Raw genomic sequence first — 19,779 nt, 5'->3', positions numbered from 1 at the left:
AAGGGAAAATATGTTCATAATATAATATACCTATATTGATCTTAAAAAAAAACCTTTTGTGTCTAAATAATGAATGGACAACATAAAATGAATCGGGGTAATAAATAACATCTACCAAATGTCCTTCTGATGGGTTATGTTTTACTGCTCAGCTGTTATGTCTGCTGTTGCCAGAAGACATAAAATATATATATTTTTACTGTAATTATCAAATTTATACCAGAAGAAAATATATTCAAGCAGTAGTCTGTGCCTAATGTGGCAATCAGGAAAAAATGACCGCCAAGGCATCTCTTAGAGTAACAACAGTTTATTGGACCTCAGTAGCCGATGCTTTGGTTATACTCAGGTCTGTTACAGACATGAGATGTTGGTGTTTTTACAAAAAACTTAAACTCACACAAAAAAAAATCTTTTAGCTCATTCACATAAATTAGCAACAAAATCTAGAAAATCGCTTACAAAATTACTGCTTCAGGCAGGCTGGGTGGTAGCTTTTAAGACCCAGTATTAATGCAATATCCTCCTTAGCACCAGATAAAAGTGTATTTTCAATCAATTATCTGCCTTATGTTCAATTTACTAACTTCCTATAACCGCTAGCTGTGCTGCAAACACACAGCTTGCACATAAACAGGAACAAGTAGAGATTCAGTCGCAGCTTATAGTTAATATGAGTTAAGATACTTTCAAATTAAGCTTTTTAATTTCATCAGTGTTGTTTGACCAGCTTAATTTGATGAATGGTCACAGTTTTAATTTTCATGAATGTTGAGTTTTACCAAAGGAGGGGGGGGGACAATAAACAAACAAGAGCTCAGAAAACCCTCCAAACAATAAATTTCAGATTTCTTCTTTTTTAAAAATTCTCTCCTTAGTTTTATAATCACTTAAAATTCCTCAGAAATTCTAATTCTGATTATTGAAGGTAATCAGATTCCATATATTAGTATTTCTAATAAATGTGTCTCTCTTAAACAAATAAAAAACACTCAAAGCACAATATACACACACACACACACACACACACACACACACACACAGAAAAAGGAATATTACATTACAGAATCAGTACTGCTGTTCATATTCACATTGTTCACCTCAGACACTTTTAAATGGGTCCCAGGCCAGATAAACATTGTAGTAACAATAATAATCATCATAATCATAATAATAATGGTGATGATAATGATAATTACAATAATAGCATAAATGAACCATTTTTTAAAAAAAAACATATTCCTTCAGGATACTTTGCAACATTTTGTGTAGTTGAGGCAGGAATCCTTAGCAGAGCAGTTCTGGTCCAAATACATCTTTTGTTATAATATTATCAAGCATCACATGTCGCTAAATAGGAAGCTTCACTTACTGGCCACTTCATTAGGTACACATCTCTAATTGATTCTTCACTAAGACTGCACATCAGTTGATCACAAAGGCATCTAGACCTAGCTGAGTTCAGAATGGGGAACAAAGAAGTTTAAAGTGACTTTGAACATGACTTTTTTGTGCCTGCTGCTGGGGTTTTGATGCACAACAGAGAATGGTTTGAAAGGAGGAAAATGTCCACTGAGAGGTGGTTGTATGGACAAAAAGGACTTGATGTCAGAGGAGAAAGAGCAGAGTGCTTCCAGATGACAGAAGGACAACAGAACCTCAAATAGCCACTTGTGACCTTCTTTTAATTGCCCTCGTCCTCTCTGCATGGACATCGTGTGCCCATCTTCTGATGGGTACTTTGTTCTCATCAGTAAAGCACTTCTGGGATGAACAGCAGACGCGTCTGCAGCAGCTGTGATGATATAAAGTCAATTTACACCAAAATCTCTGAGGAATAATTCTTGCGAAGTGCGTCGAATAAAGCGGCCAACTATGCCAAAGAACAGATGTGTAGAATCTATTACTGCCGTGTGACACTAGAGGGAGCTCTTCATCCGTGTAAGAAAAAAAGAAAAAGTAGCAATAGCACCAGCCATCATCCACAATGAGGTATTTAAGTAAATGTTCATCAGCCTAAATAGAAACCACTCACATATTGTCTTTATGTCAGGAGCATCTGCTACCAAAGTGACCCCACCCAATTAGAATTTCCTGTTGAACAAGTGCGGCCCAAACACCACGCCGACCACGCAGGTGATCACGAACAGCACCCAGAAGATGACGGCCAGCAGCTGCACGCACAGCAGGGTCCTCCGGCTCTGCTGTATGACCCCCTCCTCGCCCACCAGGTCCGCGGCCGCGCCGTACGGCCTGTCCGGGTGCATCTGCTGCACCTGCAGGCTGACGGTGGGCAGGATGATGAAGTGGCTGTCCCTGCCGCCTCCGCCGCCGCTGCTGGCGCCCTCCAGAGAGAGCACCACTCTCTGGGTGACCGTCGCCACGCGTGTGGAAACTGTCGCCGGCATCCGGAAGGCCGCCACGCGGGGCAGCCTGGACATGATTTGGGAGTTGCAGGGCAAAGCGAGGGCGTTCCCAGTGCGCAGAGGGGTTAAATGGCGGCAGAGGGGGCAGGGGATGGCTTGTGGGCCGCCGCGGGGATCAGCGGGGTCGCAGGGGTTCAGCTGGATCCTCTGCAGGCACTCTGTGCAGAAGACATGGAGGCACTCCAACATCCGGGGGCTTTTGTTGTACTGGTTGTACTCCTGGTAGCAAATGGGACACTCTAAATCTACGGCCTCCCCAGGGCTGGTGCTGGGAAAGGGGGATGCACTAACTGGTTCCTCCTGCTGGGATCCTTGAACCACATCCTCGGGCATCCCTGGAAGACGGATGGACACAGCTGAACTCTGGGGAAATGTTTGGATGAATCTTTTCCAAAAACTGGGAAAATCTGTAATGAGAAAAGGAGTTAGAAGTGTTCCAGGAAATTATAGCTTCTAACCAGCATCTGCTCCCCCTGAATGACTTCTTTGTTTATACAACTTAAATCAACATATTCGCATCATGAGTCACAGCATTCCCCCCTTCCTCCACATGCTGTGTGTGCGTATGCATGACTGCACAGGATGGGGGAAAATAAAAGAAAAGGCGGCTTTGTGAACAAAAATTAATAAATCACTGAAATCCTTTCCCCAAATGTCGACCTGTGTTGGAGCACGTTCACTGACTTTTGGTTTAGTCATCCGCAGGAGTCGTCCACTGACTCATTGAACATGAGAAATCTTGAGGGGAAGTACAAACAGTCTGAGAAGAGCTGGTAAAGGGGACTTGTGCACTGTGTAGTTTATAATTACTGGAAATGGGGAAGTTCATCTGAGAACAACAGAGAGAACCTGGTCGTTTATGCTTCTTTGATTTTGGTATATAAGTGTTTGATTTCCAGTTTGTCGAATTTTCTTATCATCTTCAAAAGTGATCTTGATCCCCAGTCCTCCGGGATTCATGAAAGGCCTTTCAACATTTTTCCTTTGGATTCGGTCAGCAGCTGTCCTGATCATGGCAGAATATGGATATGCTCAAAAACAATGAAGAAACAGAACTAGAAAAAGAAAACAAAATAAAAAGTGTCAGGCTTGGCATGAAAGTTGTGTGAAAGTTAATAAACAAGATGGGGGAAGCAGAAAAGATCTGACTTCATACTTCTTTCACTCTACGTTAAATTTTGAACTACTTATTCTTTCAGTAATAATAATAATAATATTTGTTCTAAAATACTACTTTCCTTCTGTTAAGCATTCATATTTCATTGGTTTTTAAAAGAATTTGTACAAACCAAGGTTTTGTCTCATTCCGCTGATCTGCTAGCTTGTCTTTTATGTGTTGACCCAGTCCAGATTCATCCATTAATTTTGGAGCATGTGTGCACAAATAATGTGGAGATCAACGTAAACTCACAATGTTACATTATGTGATGCTATTATAAAATCTTAATGTACTAGCAAATATATCAAATTTTAGCATCTGAAAATCAATTTTTGCTATTTCCCCCCCCTTAGTTATACGTTACTGAAAACAATTCAGAATGACAGAACTCAGATTAATACTGAATCCTGTCCAAACCCACCAGATTCACCACCACAGTTATTACAGCACACCTCCAACATCAGAGTAAAAAAAAAAAACAAACAAAAAAAAAAAAACTTGCTGTTTTATGCTAGCAGCAGATCATTACTCTTTAGCTTTTGTGGATGTTTGTGTCTTTTAACTATATTTTCTTCCACAGAACACCACCACTGACAATGAAATGATTGTTTTTGGATGAGATTGCTTCATCTTTTTAACCGGTCTCATGTCTAACATGCAAATTAGCTTACAGTAAAAACTGCGCTTGCAGACTTGCACTGACCGAAAGGAAACACGACAAGAGAGCCGGCTGTCAGATGAAATAATGGAAAGGTTCGCATATGTTCTTCATTATCAACAACTAAACGGAGAAAAGTGAGTCCAAGGGGTCTAAACATGAGCAGTCACAGACTGTGAGGCATGATTCAGTGTTTGGTGTATGTCAAACAAGCCAGTAAGCCAATGGGGTGACTGTCCAAGGCAAACAGGAACATTTCCAGTTGCTGGTTATATAAGGCCACAGATCCGGAAAATAAGGATTTATTTTCTCTTTTACCAAGTAATTTGATAAAAACTGCTAAACTTAAATAGTTTGCTGTTGTAGGAGGGATTCGAATTTTAAGAGGATTTATGGACCTCCAGACTCTACGTATCTGTTCCCATCACAGATTTATATTTGTTTAATTTTTTAACAAGCCAGTCTGATTTAACCCTTATTTGGGAAATAGTAACTACTGCAACTCTGTTGCCATATTCAGTAGATTCAGTTCATTCACAGACATCCTAAATCTGACTTTCTTTCATAAGTAAAAACTGAACGGACACATTCACTGTCAAAAATGACTTCATACTTCATAACATATAGTAAATTTGGACTCTTAATTAATTCAAACACCTTGTAAGCAGTTAAAAAGAAGCTCCAGGTGAACGTATTTGTTAATGTATAATGATAAGGTAAAGTTGCATCAATCCTTTGAATTTCTGTAGAAATAAGCACATTACATTGTTTGTAGATTTGTTTAACTTAGATCGACACATCTGCGCCTGTTTGCTTCCCATTTTCACATGGGAACAACTAAAACCCAATGTGGTGCCGAGGGTGGTTGTGGGAGGTGGGATTGTTGCTTTGGAGATTGGGTCTCCTCTGCATAACCCCATGGCAACCTGAAGTCTTCCCTCTCACATTTCAGAGACACATCTGTGCAATCAGAGCCAAAATAAGCTACATCACATGACCTAGTGCGTTAATTTCTTGAAGAAGAAGTCGTTAACTGTGAGCTCAAAATGATATAAAGTGGTTGGATTATTAACAAAAAGAAATGGCATCATCCCTTCCTTGAAGCAGATAAAACGGAAACTCACCTGCAGCAGAGCCTTTCAATCAGAGCTCTGTTTAGTTCCTCCTCCCAGGATCGGTACTTTCCCTCTCACACGCATCCATAAACGTTGTCATGCTGAGACAGATCACCTCTCGCCTCTGCACCTTTGAGCCAAAGCTTTGATATTCCAAAGCTACGAGCCTGAGCCCGTGTTTTGGTTCCGCCTCACCTGCTTTCTCTCCTCTTCTCCGTCTGGTCCCTCATGAGGTGTCTCCTTGTTTGTCTTGGCAGTAATTAAACCCTTGGTGATGACAAGGTAACCGGGACACAAAGGACAGAAAATGACAGATCCCAGTCTCTTTATCATGACTTAAAGTGCTCGACTCGCACATTATGTTGTTACGGTTCGTCACAGTCAGCGCTTTGTGGTTTACAAGTGTGAAGCAGGGAGTCATTACTGATATCTCCTCTTTATTGTGCGCTCTTGTTGATGTTGAGACAATCCTATTTAATAGTGCTAATAGGACGGTTTACTCTAATAGCATGGTTTACGACCTAATGCGCCCCGGCTTACATCAGCAGATACTTACCCCAAGGAAGTGAAATTATCCAGGAAATGTGGCAGGATTTAAAGTTCCCTGAAGCGAGGAATAATTACACACACATTATTAAAGAAGGAAGTATGGGAATCTCTGTTAGACTTCAAAACATGTGACTCACAAAGCTAGGGGACTAAACAACCTTGATCAGGCCGATAAATAGGATCCAAACCTGCTTTGCGGAGCAGGTTCTGTGATAAACAAGACTGAAACCTTGGAAAAACAGAAAGAGGAATCAACACGCTCGAGATCTTCCTACACGTAAAAGGAAGCTAGAGTTTCAACCAAATGATATTTTCTTACGCTCAACAAACATCCAGTCAACTTGCATCTGGGTTTTCATTATGAAATGCATTTATAAACAGGCAGCCGAGGAAAGGAAGGTCAGCCTGGTGTTTCATGTGAAAAGATGACTCAACGTTTCATGTGGAGGTGTTGATATGAAATGAAAGCTTCACGATCAAAACTCAACGGGGCTGAGTATGACTGCTAAGGTATGTCAAGAGTAAGCAGTGAAGTGTAAACTGGTTAATTATTGACATTTGCAAAAGATAGGACAACATGTTCAGGAGAGCTTACGCTCACTCTGCTTGGTTTCTAGAGAAACCACAACTGGCAACATAATCAAAAACTTATTTTTGATTGTTTAAAATAGCTCTTCCCATGGAGATAGTTTTACCTGCTTATTTAAGCTGTTAAGAGGTGAGTCAATTTGTTAAATGGAGAAGGAAACTCTCCTGTTGTCTTTTTTAAGTAGGGTTTTGTTGATTTGGGGTTATATTATCTTACATGCATCGGATTTCACCAACCAGATTATCTTTAAGGCTTTATCTGTCAATCAAGACAGGAGCAAAGGCCAAATCCAACTCCAGTTTCAAAATATTGTAATTGAATGTCGACTCGGTTTTATCCATCTGTGGTGGCCATTTATGTAATGTTTGCAACTTGTAATTTCTGCTAATTTAGTTTTCTATTTTGGGGAGTTTGGAATTTATTTAAGTTAAGTTTAGATCCAAAATCTGTAGTTAATTTGTATATTTGAATTGATTAGATTATGTTGGTAATTGGTTAGACCCTCCCATTAATTTGAGTAATTAAAACACTATGGGTGCTGAGTGGAGCGATTGTTTTGCAAATGTTTGGTGTGTGGACGGGAGGTTTTTTGTAAATGATTTTTTGACCACTTTCACTTTTCACTTTTTTGTACTTGAAACGTCATATTAAGTTTACTTTCATTTTTTGACTAAGTTGTAGGACATTTTTGGTAATTATTTTGTCGCTATTTTTTACAAGAAATAAAGAATTTTTTTTTTCAAACAAATTAAGTCGGAAGTGCGTTCAAATCAGAAACCACCTGTTAACATCCACGGCCTTTGTTGGAATATTGTTTTTTGGAAACGAGAAGGCCGCGACACCATCTGTCTTTGAAAGTTTTGACAAGTCCTGTGATGCACTGGCAATCTGTGTAGGCCACATGTGTTCAACTCAAGGCCCGAGGGCCAAATCTGGCCCGCCGTAGCTTTTTATGTTTCGCTCTAGACTCCAAATTACATCAATAAGTCCCTCCAGTTTTTTCGCAAATCCACAAAGTTCACACAAAATCAACAGATCCCCAACACTATTTCTGATTTTACTGACATTTTTAAATCAAAATTGGCCTAAAACACTGGATTTGAGAAACTGTTGCCTCAGCCTTCCTTGATGTCAAGTCATAGTCTGTGACCAATACAGCGATTAATAAACAGTCACATTTAACATCACACATTGGCGCAAATATTGTAAAAAAAAAAATTCCTTACAAACCATTTTAAATTAGCACACAAAATCTGTGACTTTGATTGCAAAGAACCACAAAAACAACAATCACAGAGTCCCGGATGGACTGATCAGTGTGAAAAGATGCTCAATATAATTTCATTTTAGACACTTATTGAATGCAAAAATAGCTGTTCGTTGATAAGTTAAGAATTTCATTGGCTTTATCGATACGTTTTGCCACAACCGGCCCTTTAAAAACTTTCAGATTTTTGATACAGCCCACAATGAAAGTGAGTCTGACACCCCTGTACCCTGACTCCTGCCTCATGACCGCCACAGTAATCCCCAAACCCCTGCAAGGATTTGTGGGTATAGACGAGTGATGGATGGAAAGACACTCACTGTTTCATAATCTACAACAAAGCCTCATTTTGAAGGGTATGAGTGGACATCCATTGTAGTTAAAGTGGGGTTTGAACAAGACAAAACAACAACAAAAACCAATGGGCGTGCTCGTTTGATTTCCACTTGATTTGCAAAGACTCGTTAGGAATTATATTGACTTAAGCGGAACTTTGAAAAGCGGTTATTTTCCTACCGCAGCGGTTGTTCATTGGAAGGAAGTTAATTTGGAGGCGGCTCTGCGTGCCTGGGGTAAAAATAGACAACACGTCGTTCAGCTTTCAAATATCAAAACATACAAAAAGGAAAAAAAATCGTTTGATCCTCAGGTAGCATACGAAGCAGCCTAAAATGAAGAACAGCGTGTGAGAACTCACTTTGTGTTGTTATTTATTTACCCTGGAGATCCCAGGGATGAAGGTGTTCCAGGTGTTTCATAACAATTTCAGACGGTCCCATGGCGATCAACACTGTTTGCATTCGGAAGCCTTTCTAAACAGTTGCTAATCTTGATACATAGGAGCTGCACCCAGAGGCAAGACGGGGCAATTCTCAATAAATGCATCTAAAAAAAGCCCAGAACTACACCTAAAACAAGCCTCTACAAGCTCAACAAGACGATAAGAGAGCACATGGAAAAACCGGAACAGGTTCGGCTGGTTTAAAAAGGTTATCGCAACACGATCTGGGTTTTTTTTTTTTCTTCTGAAAGCACCTTCAGTTTCATCTCAGCCACCTTGAAAACATGTTTTGGCCATTAACCGAAGATAAGGTTAGTGATAAGATAAGATGAGATGATTAGTGATTAGGATAAGATAAGATAGGGTGAAAGGGAACAACATATAAGGACAGCAACCCTACACCTGCAGTCAAGCACGGCAGTGGAGGTATAATGATTTGGATTGTTTTGAAGCCACAGAACATTGAACTGACTATGTACTAGCATATCTGAAGGTGTATTACCTCTGCAGTATAACTTTGTTTTAGTTATATAGTATTAGGCATAGTGCCTTGCATCATATTTAATATTTAAAAGACCAGATTACTTCTAATTTTTATTTTTTTTTTTGCCATGGACTTTAAGTACTGCTTTGGAAGACGTACATGTGTTTTACAGTGACTCATAAGAAGCCAATAGTCTTTTGCTGCTTGGTTGGCGTTGTTACAGAATGATGGATGAAGAAAAATGGGTGGAAAAGGTTTTTATCAGAGAGCAAAGAGTGTAAAATTATTGTTTAAGCTGAACGTTAAACTGATATCAGAGTATCTAAGACAGTCAGCAAACTCAGATCTGAAACTCGTTTTGAAGAAATTTGAAAAGCTGGTGAAAAACACAATGTTCAGTTTGGCTATAAGAGAGACAGAGCGGTGGAGGACTCAGCAGGGGGCCATCTTTAACATGGCGTTTGAGCTTTCAGAGGCAGCAAATCACCTTATTTCTTTATTAATCAATTAGATTTTTAATTATATTATTGACTCAAATTTTTCACAGAGAAGATGAACATTTTTAATCATTACTTTGTATGCAATCACTGAAGATGTGGACAGATGTTTTTCAGATGGTGGTTTGTCAGATGTGAATCATTGTTTTTTTTAACATTTAGGTTGCAAAAACTGAAATATTGCTGAATTTAGTAGGAACTCATACATCATCCAGCCGTTCAGCAGGAAACATCTTAGTGACTGTATGTAAAAAGTATGCTTTTATTATAGGTTTTGCAGTTTTAATATTGACATAACCATTAATGTTTTATGTTTGCATTACTGACTATGTTCTTTTCATTCGACCTGCTGAGAAAGACACTTATTGTTAAACAAAAAAGTTGTAACACTGCTTGACTTCCTTCCAACTCTTTTCCCAAAAGTTTGGGGTTTGTTTCATTTTTTTTTCTTGTAATAACCTCCCCCCTTTTTTTACCGTCTCTCAGCTTGCATCCGACATGACCGAATAGAGTTTACGGTAAGTTCAGCTCTGAAAGAAAGAGCAGGAAGGCATAAAAAAAAGGCTCTAAACAAAAGATCTGAAAAACACTGTTAGATCTGCACACTAAGACATTCACAGAGGAACACACACATACACACTCTGACACAGTGCTTTCAGTTTGTGATTTTTGGCCCAGATCCCAGCGGATATCACCATGAAAGGAGTTCATGCTCATGCTGGAAACGCTGGTAGGAGGGACGATGTCTGGAGAAAAAAAAACTCCCTCCACGGGGTCAGGAGAGACGGGACGGACATGTAGGGCAAATCTTGAGAAAGGATATTACTATAATAGGAAAGCCAACTTGACTTTGATTAGTTTGGTTTTTCAGTCTTCATTTACAGCTGATTGTGGTCAAGCTTTGTCTACTAAAATATATATATATATTTAAATCTGAATTGAATAAAAATGTTCAACACTGATATTTTAGAATCGCTAACATTAAGTGTTTATTTATGTCTTCTCGCCTTTCTTTTTAACACTATTTAGACAAAGCAATGTCTTCCGTTCAGTTGTTTCTGTGAAACTGTACTCGATGGATTGCGTCTGAGTGCGTTTGGTAATGATCTATAAATAATGAACAGAACACTGTCAGTTCAATGTCCCGCTGGGTGTGTGGGGATCCGTCACGTCACACAGTCCCATAAGGTTTCGTTGCGTCATGCAACTTCACCCTCGTTCAGTCTGGTCCCTCCCGTTCCGGGGAAGAGCTTTAAAAAGGGAGCGAAGGCTCCGACACCGGATCATACACAACAACAGAGAGGAAAAACATCGAACATGATCTCAGAGATTGAGTGCGGAGTTTGTTACAGGACCTACAACGCGGCTCGCCGCTGCCCACGGGAGCTCCACTGTAAGCACACCTTCTGCGAGAGCTGCCTCCGGGCTTGGAGCCGCCCGCTGCTGCCGGGGGCGGACCGGTCAATAGATTGCCCGCTATGCCGACACAGCACCCCCCTGACCGCAGAGGGGAACATCAGGACCGAGCTGAGGGTGGATGAGTCCGCCCTGGAGCGGCTGATGACCGCGGGGGTCCTAGACCGGGAGGAGGACCCGGACGACGGCGGCGAGGAGCAGGAGGAGGAAGGCGGAGAAGCTCCGGAGTGTGAGGGGGAAGTCCCAGAGACTGAAGCCGAAGATAGTGACTCCTCCGCGGGGCTCAGAGGTGGGAGGCTCCGGCGGTCCTGGACCAAAGTTTGGAGGAAGATAAGCGGCAAAAGCTCTCGACAGAGACCAAATGGTAAACAGACGATCATTTATTGGTAGTTCATAATATTGTAAATTATTATTATTATTATTATTATTATTATTATTATTATTATTATTATTATTATTATACCATTAAACAGTTGTTTAAATAGCTCGTCTATTTGTTAATATTTCAATTGGGTGTTTTAATAAATGGTAAATTCGGACTAACTCCAAATTAATTAGTCCAAAGGTTTTTTTAAGCTCTAGTGTTTTTTTAGAGTCATAACCTAAAATTTGTTTGTGTTATTTAAAACAAAGAAGTTAAATATAAAATAGAATGTTAGCAAAAATAACATTTTAAAACCGCCTCTACATAGACTGTTACTGAACCACTGACTTTAATCAAATTATTGTTGAACTTGTCACTTTGTTCAAACCAGTCTGGGGTATTAAAATATTTAGTGAAGATCAATGAAGTTACAGCGTGATGTAAACATTCATAGGACAATATTCTTTGGCCTTAAATGCCCAGTTTTTCTTACCTAGATATGAACTACTTTGGTCTTCTGAAGCTTCATTCCTGACCTCGTCTTTTGTCTGTTTTACAGATTGTATGACCAGTGATGAACTGAGGAACATGGCCATGATGTCCTGCTTCATGCTCTGAGCTGCTTACACACCCATAACGTGATATTTATTGTTGCACTGGATGAAGATCATGAAATCTTGCTGGCAAGACAGATGGACACATAATAATTATTTTTAATGCTTTATTGTAATGGTCCACTTTTAATATTTCCCTGCCAAAAAAAGAAGTTTGCTTTAAGGTGCTTTAATGATCCTCAAGTGGATTTATTTAATATTTATTTTTTTTAATGAATGAGCTATATATTTTTTACAGTATTGTATTTATAAAGACTAATAAATTGCTTATTGTTTTAAATAACTTGCTTGTTTTTTTGTGAGTGCATGGTACATTTGGAAAACTGAGTGAATCAACAAGTTATAAAAAGTAAAAAAAATAAAAAAAAACATTAAAACTTAGAGTTAATTTAAAAAAAATCATAAAGAAGAAAATATGATGAACAATAAAGAACATTTTTTGCCAAAATGTGACGGAAGCAGATATAATATGCTAATGCGGGCTAAGCAGGTTACCTGCCGCCAGGTGAACGGCATTGCCTCCAATCAGCAGCAGCACAGCTTCTCAACGCCACAGCAGAGTCGCGTGAAAACACGACTGCCACTATTTTTAGTCCTTTCTTTCGAGTATCATACAAACCTGGAGGAAATTGTCAGTCATGTCTGGCAGCTGTGTTCTCTTCTCACGGTAAATGGCTGGTTTTAATGCTTCTTCAAGTTACATTCGGAGTTAAAAAATTACTGGTAATCCTGAATGACAACAAAGCAGTTCTTGAGAAAGAAAAGGAAGCCTCAAGGTGTGTTTTTCTCTCTGCAGACTCTTTGTGGGGATGTGTGCAGCTGTCATACTGATTGTAATGTGTTCACACGCTGACAGAGGTGAGCATGAGCTCTGCTTCCAATGTAGCAATGCTAAACTAGCTTCAGAGGTGTTGTGGTGTGTATTGTTTTCAAATGGGTTTTAAAGTTCAAATTCGGTTCTTCTCAGTTCAATCATGAAGTCAAATTCAAATCTAGTTTTGTATAGTCCAGTTCCATCTAATCTAAAATATTTGACCTCCCATTATGCTTAAAGTTGTCTTACTTAATCTAAAAAAGCTGGGTTACTGAAACAGACCCCACTTTTCAACAAAATCCTTTCAACTTCAACAATGCAAAGGTTGGGAATATTCCTGAAATGTGAGGCAGCTTACATTAACTATCCTAAACCATGTTGTTAAGCATCGTTGTCCTGTTTTTTTTTTTTTTTTTTTTACCCACCTGTTCATGATTTGAGCTGCAGAAGTGATTAAGTCAATATTAGCATGGATGAATGCATGAATTTTAAGCCATTTTTAATGAGAAATCATCAAAAACATAAAATTGTACCCTTTTTTATTGTTGACATTGAAGTTGAATGTTTTAACTGGATGAAAAATGTGTCACATTAATTATTAAAAGGCCAAAAGGAACCAGTCATTCTCATGAATGTATGTAAACGTCTGACCAGAACTTTCTCACCAGTTTAATCATTCAACATTTAATAAATGCATACATTTGTTGTATTCCTTTTTTTCTCAGCTAGTCCAGCAGTACCTATAATCCCAAAGAGAGTGAAGTACAGCGTCCTGAGACGACTCAGTCCTGAGCAACAGATTCCCTCCTTAGCTGGTCGGCAGGGCGAAGATCGACAAGTCCAAACACCAGCAGACGCCCCATCGATCAGCAACCATCATTCCCATCCCATCCACTTTACTCAAGGTAGCTTTAGTTACAGTCAGAACAGCCTGGATAAGGCGCGGCCTCGAGTGAAAATAACCAGACTACTGAGAGGTGGAATGATGAGGCCAGCAAGCATCATTTTCACCTCCCATTCCCCATACAAAGGACCAGGCAGCGAAGGAGGAATCCCAATAACTCCCTTATCAAAGGTAGATGAAGACAGGTCTGCAAGAAAGTTGAATTCTGTTTTTCCATCCCAGACAGGTGGACTTCAGAGTGCTCAACTTCTAACCCAAAGAGGGCTTGGCAGTGACTTTTTAGAAACAAATCAGCTGCTGATGGTCAGAGTCCAGAGCAGTGCCAGTGGGATACAACCAAAAAACGTCCTTGACTTTACAAATCAGGCTTGGGGTGGTGCTCAGTCTCTCGGCAACAGTTTAAGCGTTATTAAACGAAACCCCGGCCAAGAAAGGCTGACATCCATCTCAAAATTCCCACAGAACCAAAACTCTGTAAGCAGTAGAGAAATGCTAGAACACAATAACATCCAGTCGTATCTCGTTAAAGACTCTCCAGCTCAGACTTACACCGTGACAAATGTTGAGCAAAAAGCTTTTAGAGGACAGAGAAATACTGCTGACTGGGCCCAGAAGCAAAGCCTATCTGGGATGCAAGAGAAAAGTAAATTTATTTCTAATTTCAACCATTATACCAGAACAGGCCCAAACGAGGAGGAATCTGAAGCCCATATTGGTTTTGGTAGACCGCGGGTCATTTTCTATCCCACTCCACACAAGGCCGCAGCCTCTACACCAGGTTTTCTGCATCCTTTTTCTCTGCATCGTGTTTCAGAGGACAAGAAACAGAAAAATCTTGTCTCTGCGGTTCATTCTCAGGATGGCAGAAGGGCATTTGGTCTACTGGACCAAGTCAATGTGACTTCAAGAGAGCCGAGACAGGAGTACGCAGCAAGTTGGTCTGTTAAAAGATTTAATCGCCTCGATGGGCTCACCAACCCTGAGAGGAAACCTGCAAAGGAGACGTCTGGTCCCTCCTCTGCAGACAGAACACAGTCCACTCTGGATAAAGGAGTAGACATTGGGTTTAAATTTTCAAATGCTTATCCTTCTTTATCACAAAAGTACAGCTTTGGCCAGAGAAGAGCTGCTACCACCACACCGGCTAAACTGGGCATGGTGAAAACAAGTCCACCTTCTCCTGTAACCCAAGTCAGCAGTACAACCACTGTTCAAATCTTCACAACAACTCCCAAAAGTCAGCAGCCTGAATCCGGGGCAAGCATGAACAGAAATGAGAACAGATTCAGGCTCTACAGGGAAAGGTTTGGTCTAGAAGGATATGGCAGTCAACCACTTGAGGGAGCCAAAGCTTTACCTCAGAGTGCAGACTCGCCCGTCAAACCCAAACCAAGTTTCAAAGGGTTTGAACTCAGGAGCTCTGAGGTCTCCAGACCCAAACCCATCAGGATTTACAGGTTGTACAGTCAAAGAGATGACAGGGAGCCAGGTAGCAGTGGTGACTTTAAAATGCCTCCAAATATTGCAAGAGCAGATGGCTCAATCTCAAGATTTACATCCAACAAGACCCAGATTCTTCAGAGCTTTCTGCCCAGTAAAAACCGAACTGTAGGCACTCGCAGCAGCACCAGCTGGATCTCTCCGATGGTCTCTTCATCTTATCTGAGCTCACTAGAGCAGTCCACAGAGGAACTGGAACCGAAAGTGGCTGACGGAAACAAATCTGCCGCAGAGGAGGTGCCCGAGTTCAAGACCCTCACCAGCCGCACGGTGAGGGGCAAACGGGTGAAGCTGACCCAAACTGGCGGCAGAAGGCTCCTCGGACCCATCGCCATCAATTCAACGGGCAACTCGGTCATACGCAGGCTGCCCAGGGTGAAAGCTGTTACGTTCGAGGACGTCCTGGGAAATGCTTCGTTCAGCAGTGTGATGTCTCCGGTTCATCATCAGGGTCGTTTCCCAAACGTGACGACTGCGCTAGGAGAAGGCTGGAGCTCAAAATCGGATGACGTCAAGAACACGAGCGGAAGTCCCAAAGCAAATGTCACCAACGAGGAGACGGAGAGTGTTTACAGGAAGGAAGAAGCGGACGATGAAGTAGGAACGTCAGATTTGTTTTTTGAGAGTGAAGGAAGTGGAAGTTTGGATCTGTCCGATGTTTTATCAATCGCTTCAGAGAACGAGCCAGCAGGAAATGACCTGCTGGAGCTCGACTACCTCCGAAAATCCACTGGAAATGTCTCTTTCAAATCACTCGGTAAATCACATCTGGAGCAGCGATAGAAATGTGTTGAAGTGTTCCCTTCTTGAAGCAACTCTAATGAATAAACATTTTTGGAAAACTACTTGGTGGTTTTTGTGCTGATGACGACAAAAAGGGAATCCACTCTTTAAGTTTGGAAAAGGTGGCGCAGATCAGAAAGACAAACTTTTTTTTTTGTACAGTTAATGTTAAATTGCTTCCTGAATTTAACCGAGTAAATAAGTATGAGATTCCTACTGGATAGTTGCTGAATAGACAAATGTCTTCCAGTCTGCAACATGTTATTTAACCCAACTGATGTAATAAGTACCTTATAGCTTAAACGACCATATTAAAAGACATCCTGTGGTCATGGAAAAGATGTCTAAGAACGGTCAGATTATGGGTATTCATCAAGCAGTGATCGCAAAAACTACTGAAACTGAGTTGAGAGCTTTTCAACGCGTCATTAAAAACTGGAAGGATGGTGGGGAACCACACTCTTTAAATAAGAAATGTGGTCAGAAAATCCCCCCCACCCCCATGAATGGCCTTCATTAGTGTTCACTTAAATTTGTGGTGACATTAAAAGGAAAACCACCAATCAGTGAGGTCAACAGGAGAAAAATGGTAAAAATTTTAAAAGGAGCATAAAGGTAATGGGTAATCAGAGTCCTTCTCTGGAAGAGAAGCAGATGAAGTGATGAACCCATCATGCCTGGTGTCTCCACGCAGGGGCAGCACTGTGATCTGGGGTTGCTGCAGTTGATCAGGACCAGGTTCAGTACCATCAGTCAGCTGGAGCGTGACCTGTTCAAATCCCTGATGATTTGAACGGGTTAGATTCACTGTTGGTGCGATGGCATTGGATGAAAGGTTCAACGTCAACAAGCCAAAGAGAACTCATTTTATTCATGTTGAGAAACGCGTCCACTTTTATAATTTGCACTTTCAATGACTTTACTGTCAACGCCAGCAGCTCGACTGTGCTTGGAACGTTTTTACATCTTCATATCTTAAGTAGACGGCTGTGTAGAGCAGGTAACATACTGCAACTGCTCCACAGAAAGACTCAAATTTCTGCTACTTTGTTTTTTTTAAAAATGTGGAGATGTACTCATACCTGCAGTTGGTGTGAATAAACAAAAGCCCACTGGAGCTAAATACAAGATGGATTGGAGATAAAAGGGTTGTGTGACTGTTATCAAGAAAATGTAAGCAAACCTCAGGGCAGGACTCTTCCTGCTTCCTTTGCAACATCTTTATATTTATTCTTTTAGAAATGGTTTTAATTCCCATATCTATCTTTTTAATTCACTTTTTGTTTTTCTTTCTTCTTTTTGAGATTTTAACTTTTAATATGGGGGGGGGAGCTGCAACAGCTAGACAGAGCATTTAACTTTTCGTTATTTGCTGATCATGATCATTTGCATGCTGTAAAAAAAAAGAAATCAAAACTTTCAGCAATAGAACAAAGAAATGTTTTCTTTTAAGCAATTCCTTGCCACAGTATTTTGATAGTAACTGTTATGATTGTCACTGTATTAACCTAGTAAGTTAAAAGGTCTATATTTCTGATCAGGAAGTTCAGAGCTTCCAGTATTAATACCTTTGGGTGTTTTTTCCCCCCTTATCTTCCTTTTAAGGCACGTTTAAATGTATTATAAGTCACAGATTGTCACAGCTGCCTTGTTAGAATGAGTGCCTTAAATTACAAGTCCTAGCAGCAAATGAAGGTACAATCTCCTGACTCATGCTATGTGGTGTCCTTGTTGTACCCAGAGCGGTGAAACCCGTCATCAGGCCCCACAAGCAGATTACTGGAATGCTGGAAATGATTTTAAATCACCATGTGCTGTAAATCACTTCTCGTAAAACAGCGCTTTGTTGTGTTTTAAACGCCACCCTCCGGCATTGACCTCAGATTTCCTCCTCTGCTGGAGGAAAATCAAAACTCCTGTAATGAGGGGAAAACTGCGGGTCCATCGAGGCCGCCTGAGTATGACCTCTGCTTTTCTTTTCTTTTTCTTCCAGGATTTGCATGTAATTATTCAAGTGGAATGAGGCGAGGTCATTCTAGAGTTGTTTTTTTTATGAGGTGATTATATTCCCCTTCCACAGGTCCTTGTTCCCATGCATACGGCTGCATAATTCTGTGACCTGACACAGATTTTATAGCAACATCGCTGCTCTGTAACTTTAAACAATTAAATTAACAAAAATAATAATTACAGGGACAAATGTAGCAACGCGTTCACAGCTAAACATCACAGAAATGCAGTACCAGGAGAAAAGCAATAAAAATAAGAGTTAATGGCAGCAGTAGCTCCATTTATAGGGGAAATGAGATACAGTTAAACACAAGCGCTGAGCTTTCAAAGAGATAAAAACACAAATACACATTACAGTTGAGAAAAACTGACCAGTCATTCCTTTAGAAACCTACATTATCACAACTACACAAGAATTTTTCTTTTAATTAGAATATATTATACGAATTAGCTGAATACATCATGAACTTGTGTTTTTAAATAAAAAAAAAGGTAATTATCTGGGTAACTTTTACTAATTTAAGATAGAAATCACAAGATCGACTCAATTTTCTAACTTTTTGTGTCTTTGGCAGCAGGTTAGAGTTTATTTCAGGTTTACGACAGAAATAAAAAAAAATCTAAATGCTCCACTAGATGGCGCAGCTCTTTCATTTTCCCCCCTCTTCATTTTGCACATGGCAGTTCTCGTGATCTGCTGTCCTGATGCGTTTGCACAGAACTTGTCAGTTGAATGGAAAATATCTGCATACAAGTTTAGCATTAGCCATCAGCACATGCAACAATATTTCGAACTGAAATAAAATCAACCTGTCAAGTGTTAAGTTGATCACATAAAGTTTATTATCACAGCCTGAACTCTCACCTTTGCCTCATTCCTACATTTAAAAAAAAAGAAAAACAGCTTTGCTCTTGTCCTGATCCACAAAGGGAAGAGGCAGGCCCCCCAAAAAGCAAGGATTAACCCGCCACCCACCCCTAAAAATGCAGTCATCCCCATTTGGTCACACGTACCCAGTGGGAAGCACCTCTTTCCCATAGGTTGGAGAGGCTTACGGTGTTATGTTGTGGGGAGGTTTCTGTGTCTGGGCATGTCGAAGCGTTGGCTCCTTTAAGTTCCTCTCTTTGTGTAGCTGGATGTTTTTCCCTGCCAGGTTCTCACAGCTTCTCCTAGACGCGTATACGTTCTCACCTGTAATGTTCTCAGCCCGAGTCGGACTCAGATTGATCACAGACGCTGTGGAGTTGCGAAACCAGCAGCCCACACCCACCCCGGATCCCCTCCCTCTCTGGTTCTCCTGCTGTGAGGGGAATTCTGCCTCCCATGTGTCTGTGGTTTTCAGCGAGCTTTCAAGGAAAAGTAAAACACAGAGGCCTCCCGGACTCCCCCCGACCTCCTTTGACATTCTCCCACTACTCCCACCTCCCCCTCCTCCTTCTTCTACTTCCCCTTCCCATTTTGCCCCCCTCTCCCCTCTCACACAGTCCATGTGGTAAGTTTTTATGGCTTTGACCTCCCTTCCTCTTTGGAGCAGCCACCCGGCTTCGGAGTGACAGAGCTAATTTTGCACGTCGTGTAACATAGGCACTTCCATAACGGTGGCAAAGAGACTCTGGTGAAAACTGAGAGTGAGTGTTGGGTGGGTGGTTGGGACGTGGACGGGGAGGGAGGCAGGGGCACGAAGAGAAAGGCTTTTTGTTTGGCTAAGTACACTATGTGAAAGAGGGGGCGGTGAGGAAAACGGGAGCTGGAAATACATTAGAGGACGTTTGCGTTGGCTGCGGTATTTGCGGCTCGGATGGCTACTCCGCACGGCCCCGTCGGATCCGCATGTGCGTCGACTCCACG

General features: G+C 40.9%; 2 protein-coding genes across 6 annotated transcripts; one reads left to right on the top strand and one right to left on the bottom strand.

Annotated features, from left to right (window-relative positions):
* Positions 1-1,231: 1,231 nt before the first annotated feature.
* Positions 1,232-5,765, bottom strand: LOC107836153 (RING finger protein 223). Of its 2 annotated transcripts, none has more exons than XM_016671103.1 (2): positions 5,368-5,765; positions 1,232-3,481 (listed from the first exon to the last, which is right to left on the bottom strand). In XM_016671103.1, exon 2 carries the CDS (start codon positions 2,757-2,759, stop codon positions 2,085-2,087), a length of 675 nt encoding a protein of 224 aa, XP_016526589.1. In that variant the 5' UTR covers positions 2,760-3,481; positions 5,368-5,765; the 3' UTR covers positions 1,232-2,084. The 2 variants fall into 2 exon arrangements, with proteins under 2 accessions (XP_016526589.1, XP_016526588.1); XM_016671102.1 differs by having other exon boundaries at positions 1,232-2,833.
* Positions 5,000-15,982, top strand: LOC103137525 (tripartite motif-containing protein 3). Of its 4 annotated transcripts, none has more exons than XM_016671100.1 (4): positions 5,000-5,010; positions 12,449-12,586; positions 12,716-12,777; positions 13,459-15,982. In XM_016671100.1, exons 2-4 carry the CDS (start codon positions 12,558-12,560, stop codon positions 15,918-15,920), a joined length of 2,553 nt encoding a protein of 850 aa, XP_016526586.1. In that variant the 5' UTR covers positions 5,000-5,010; positions 12,449-12,557; the 3' UTR covers positions 15,921-15,982. The 4 variants fall into 4 exon arrangements, with proteins under 4 accessions (XP_016526586.1, XP_016526587.1, XP_007551359.1 ...); XM_016671101.1 differs by lacking the exon at positions 5,000-5,010 and adding an exon at positions 10,599-11,305 and having other exon boundaries at positions 11,865-12,586; XM_007551297.2 differs by lacking the exon at positions 5,000-5,010 and having other exon boundaries at positions 12,386-12,586.
* Positions 15,983-19,779: the final 3,797 nt, after the last annotated feature.

This window comes from Poecilia formosa, unplaced genomic scaffold, assembly GCF_000485575.1.
Source record: "Poecilia formosa unplaced genomic scaffold, Poecilia_formosa-5.1.2 Scaffold41, whole genome shotgun sequence".
Classification (NCBI taxonomy): Eukaryota; Metazoa; Chordata; class Actinopteri; order Cyprinodontiformes; family Poeciliidae; genus Poecilia; species Poecilia formosa.
This window is presented reverse-complemented; position numbering and strand designations above follow the sequence as displayed.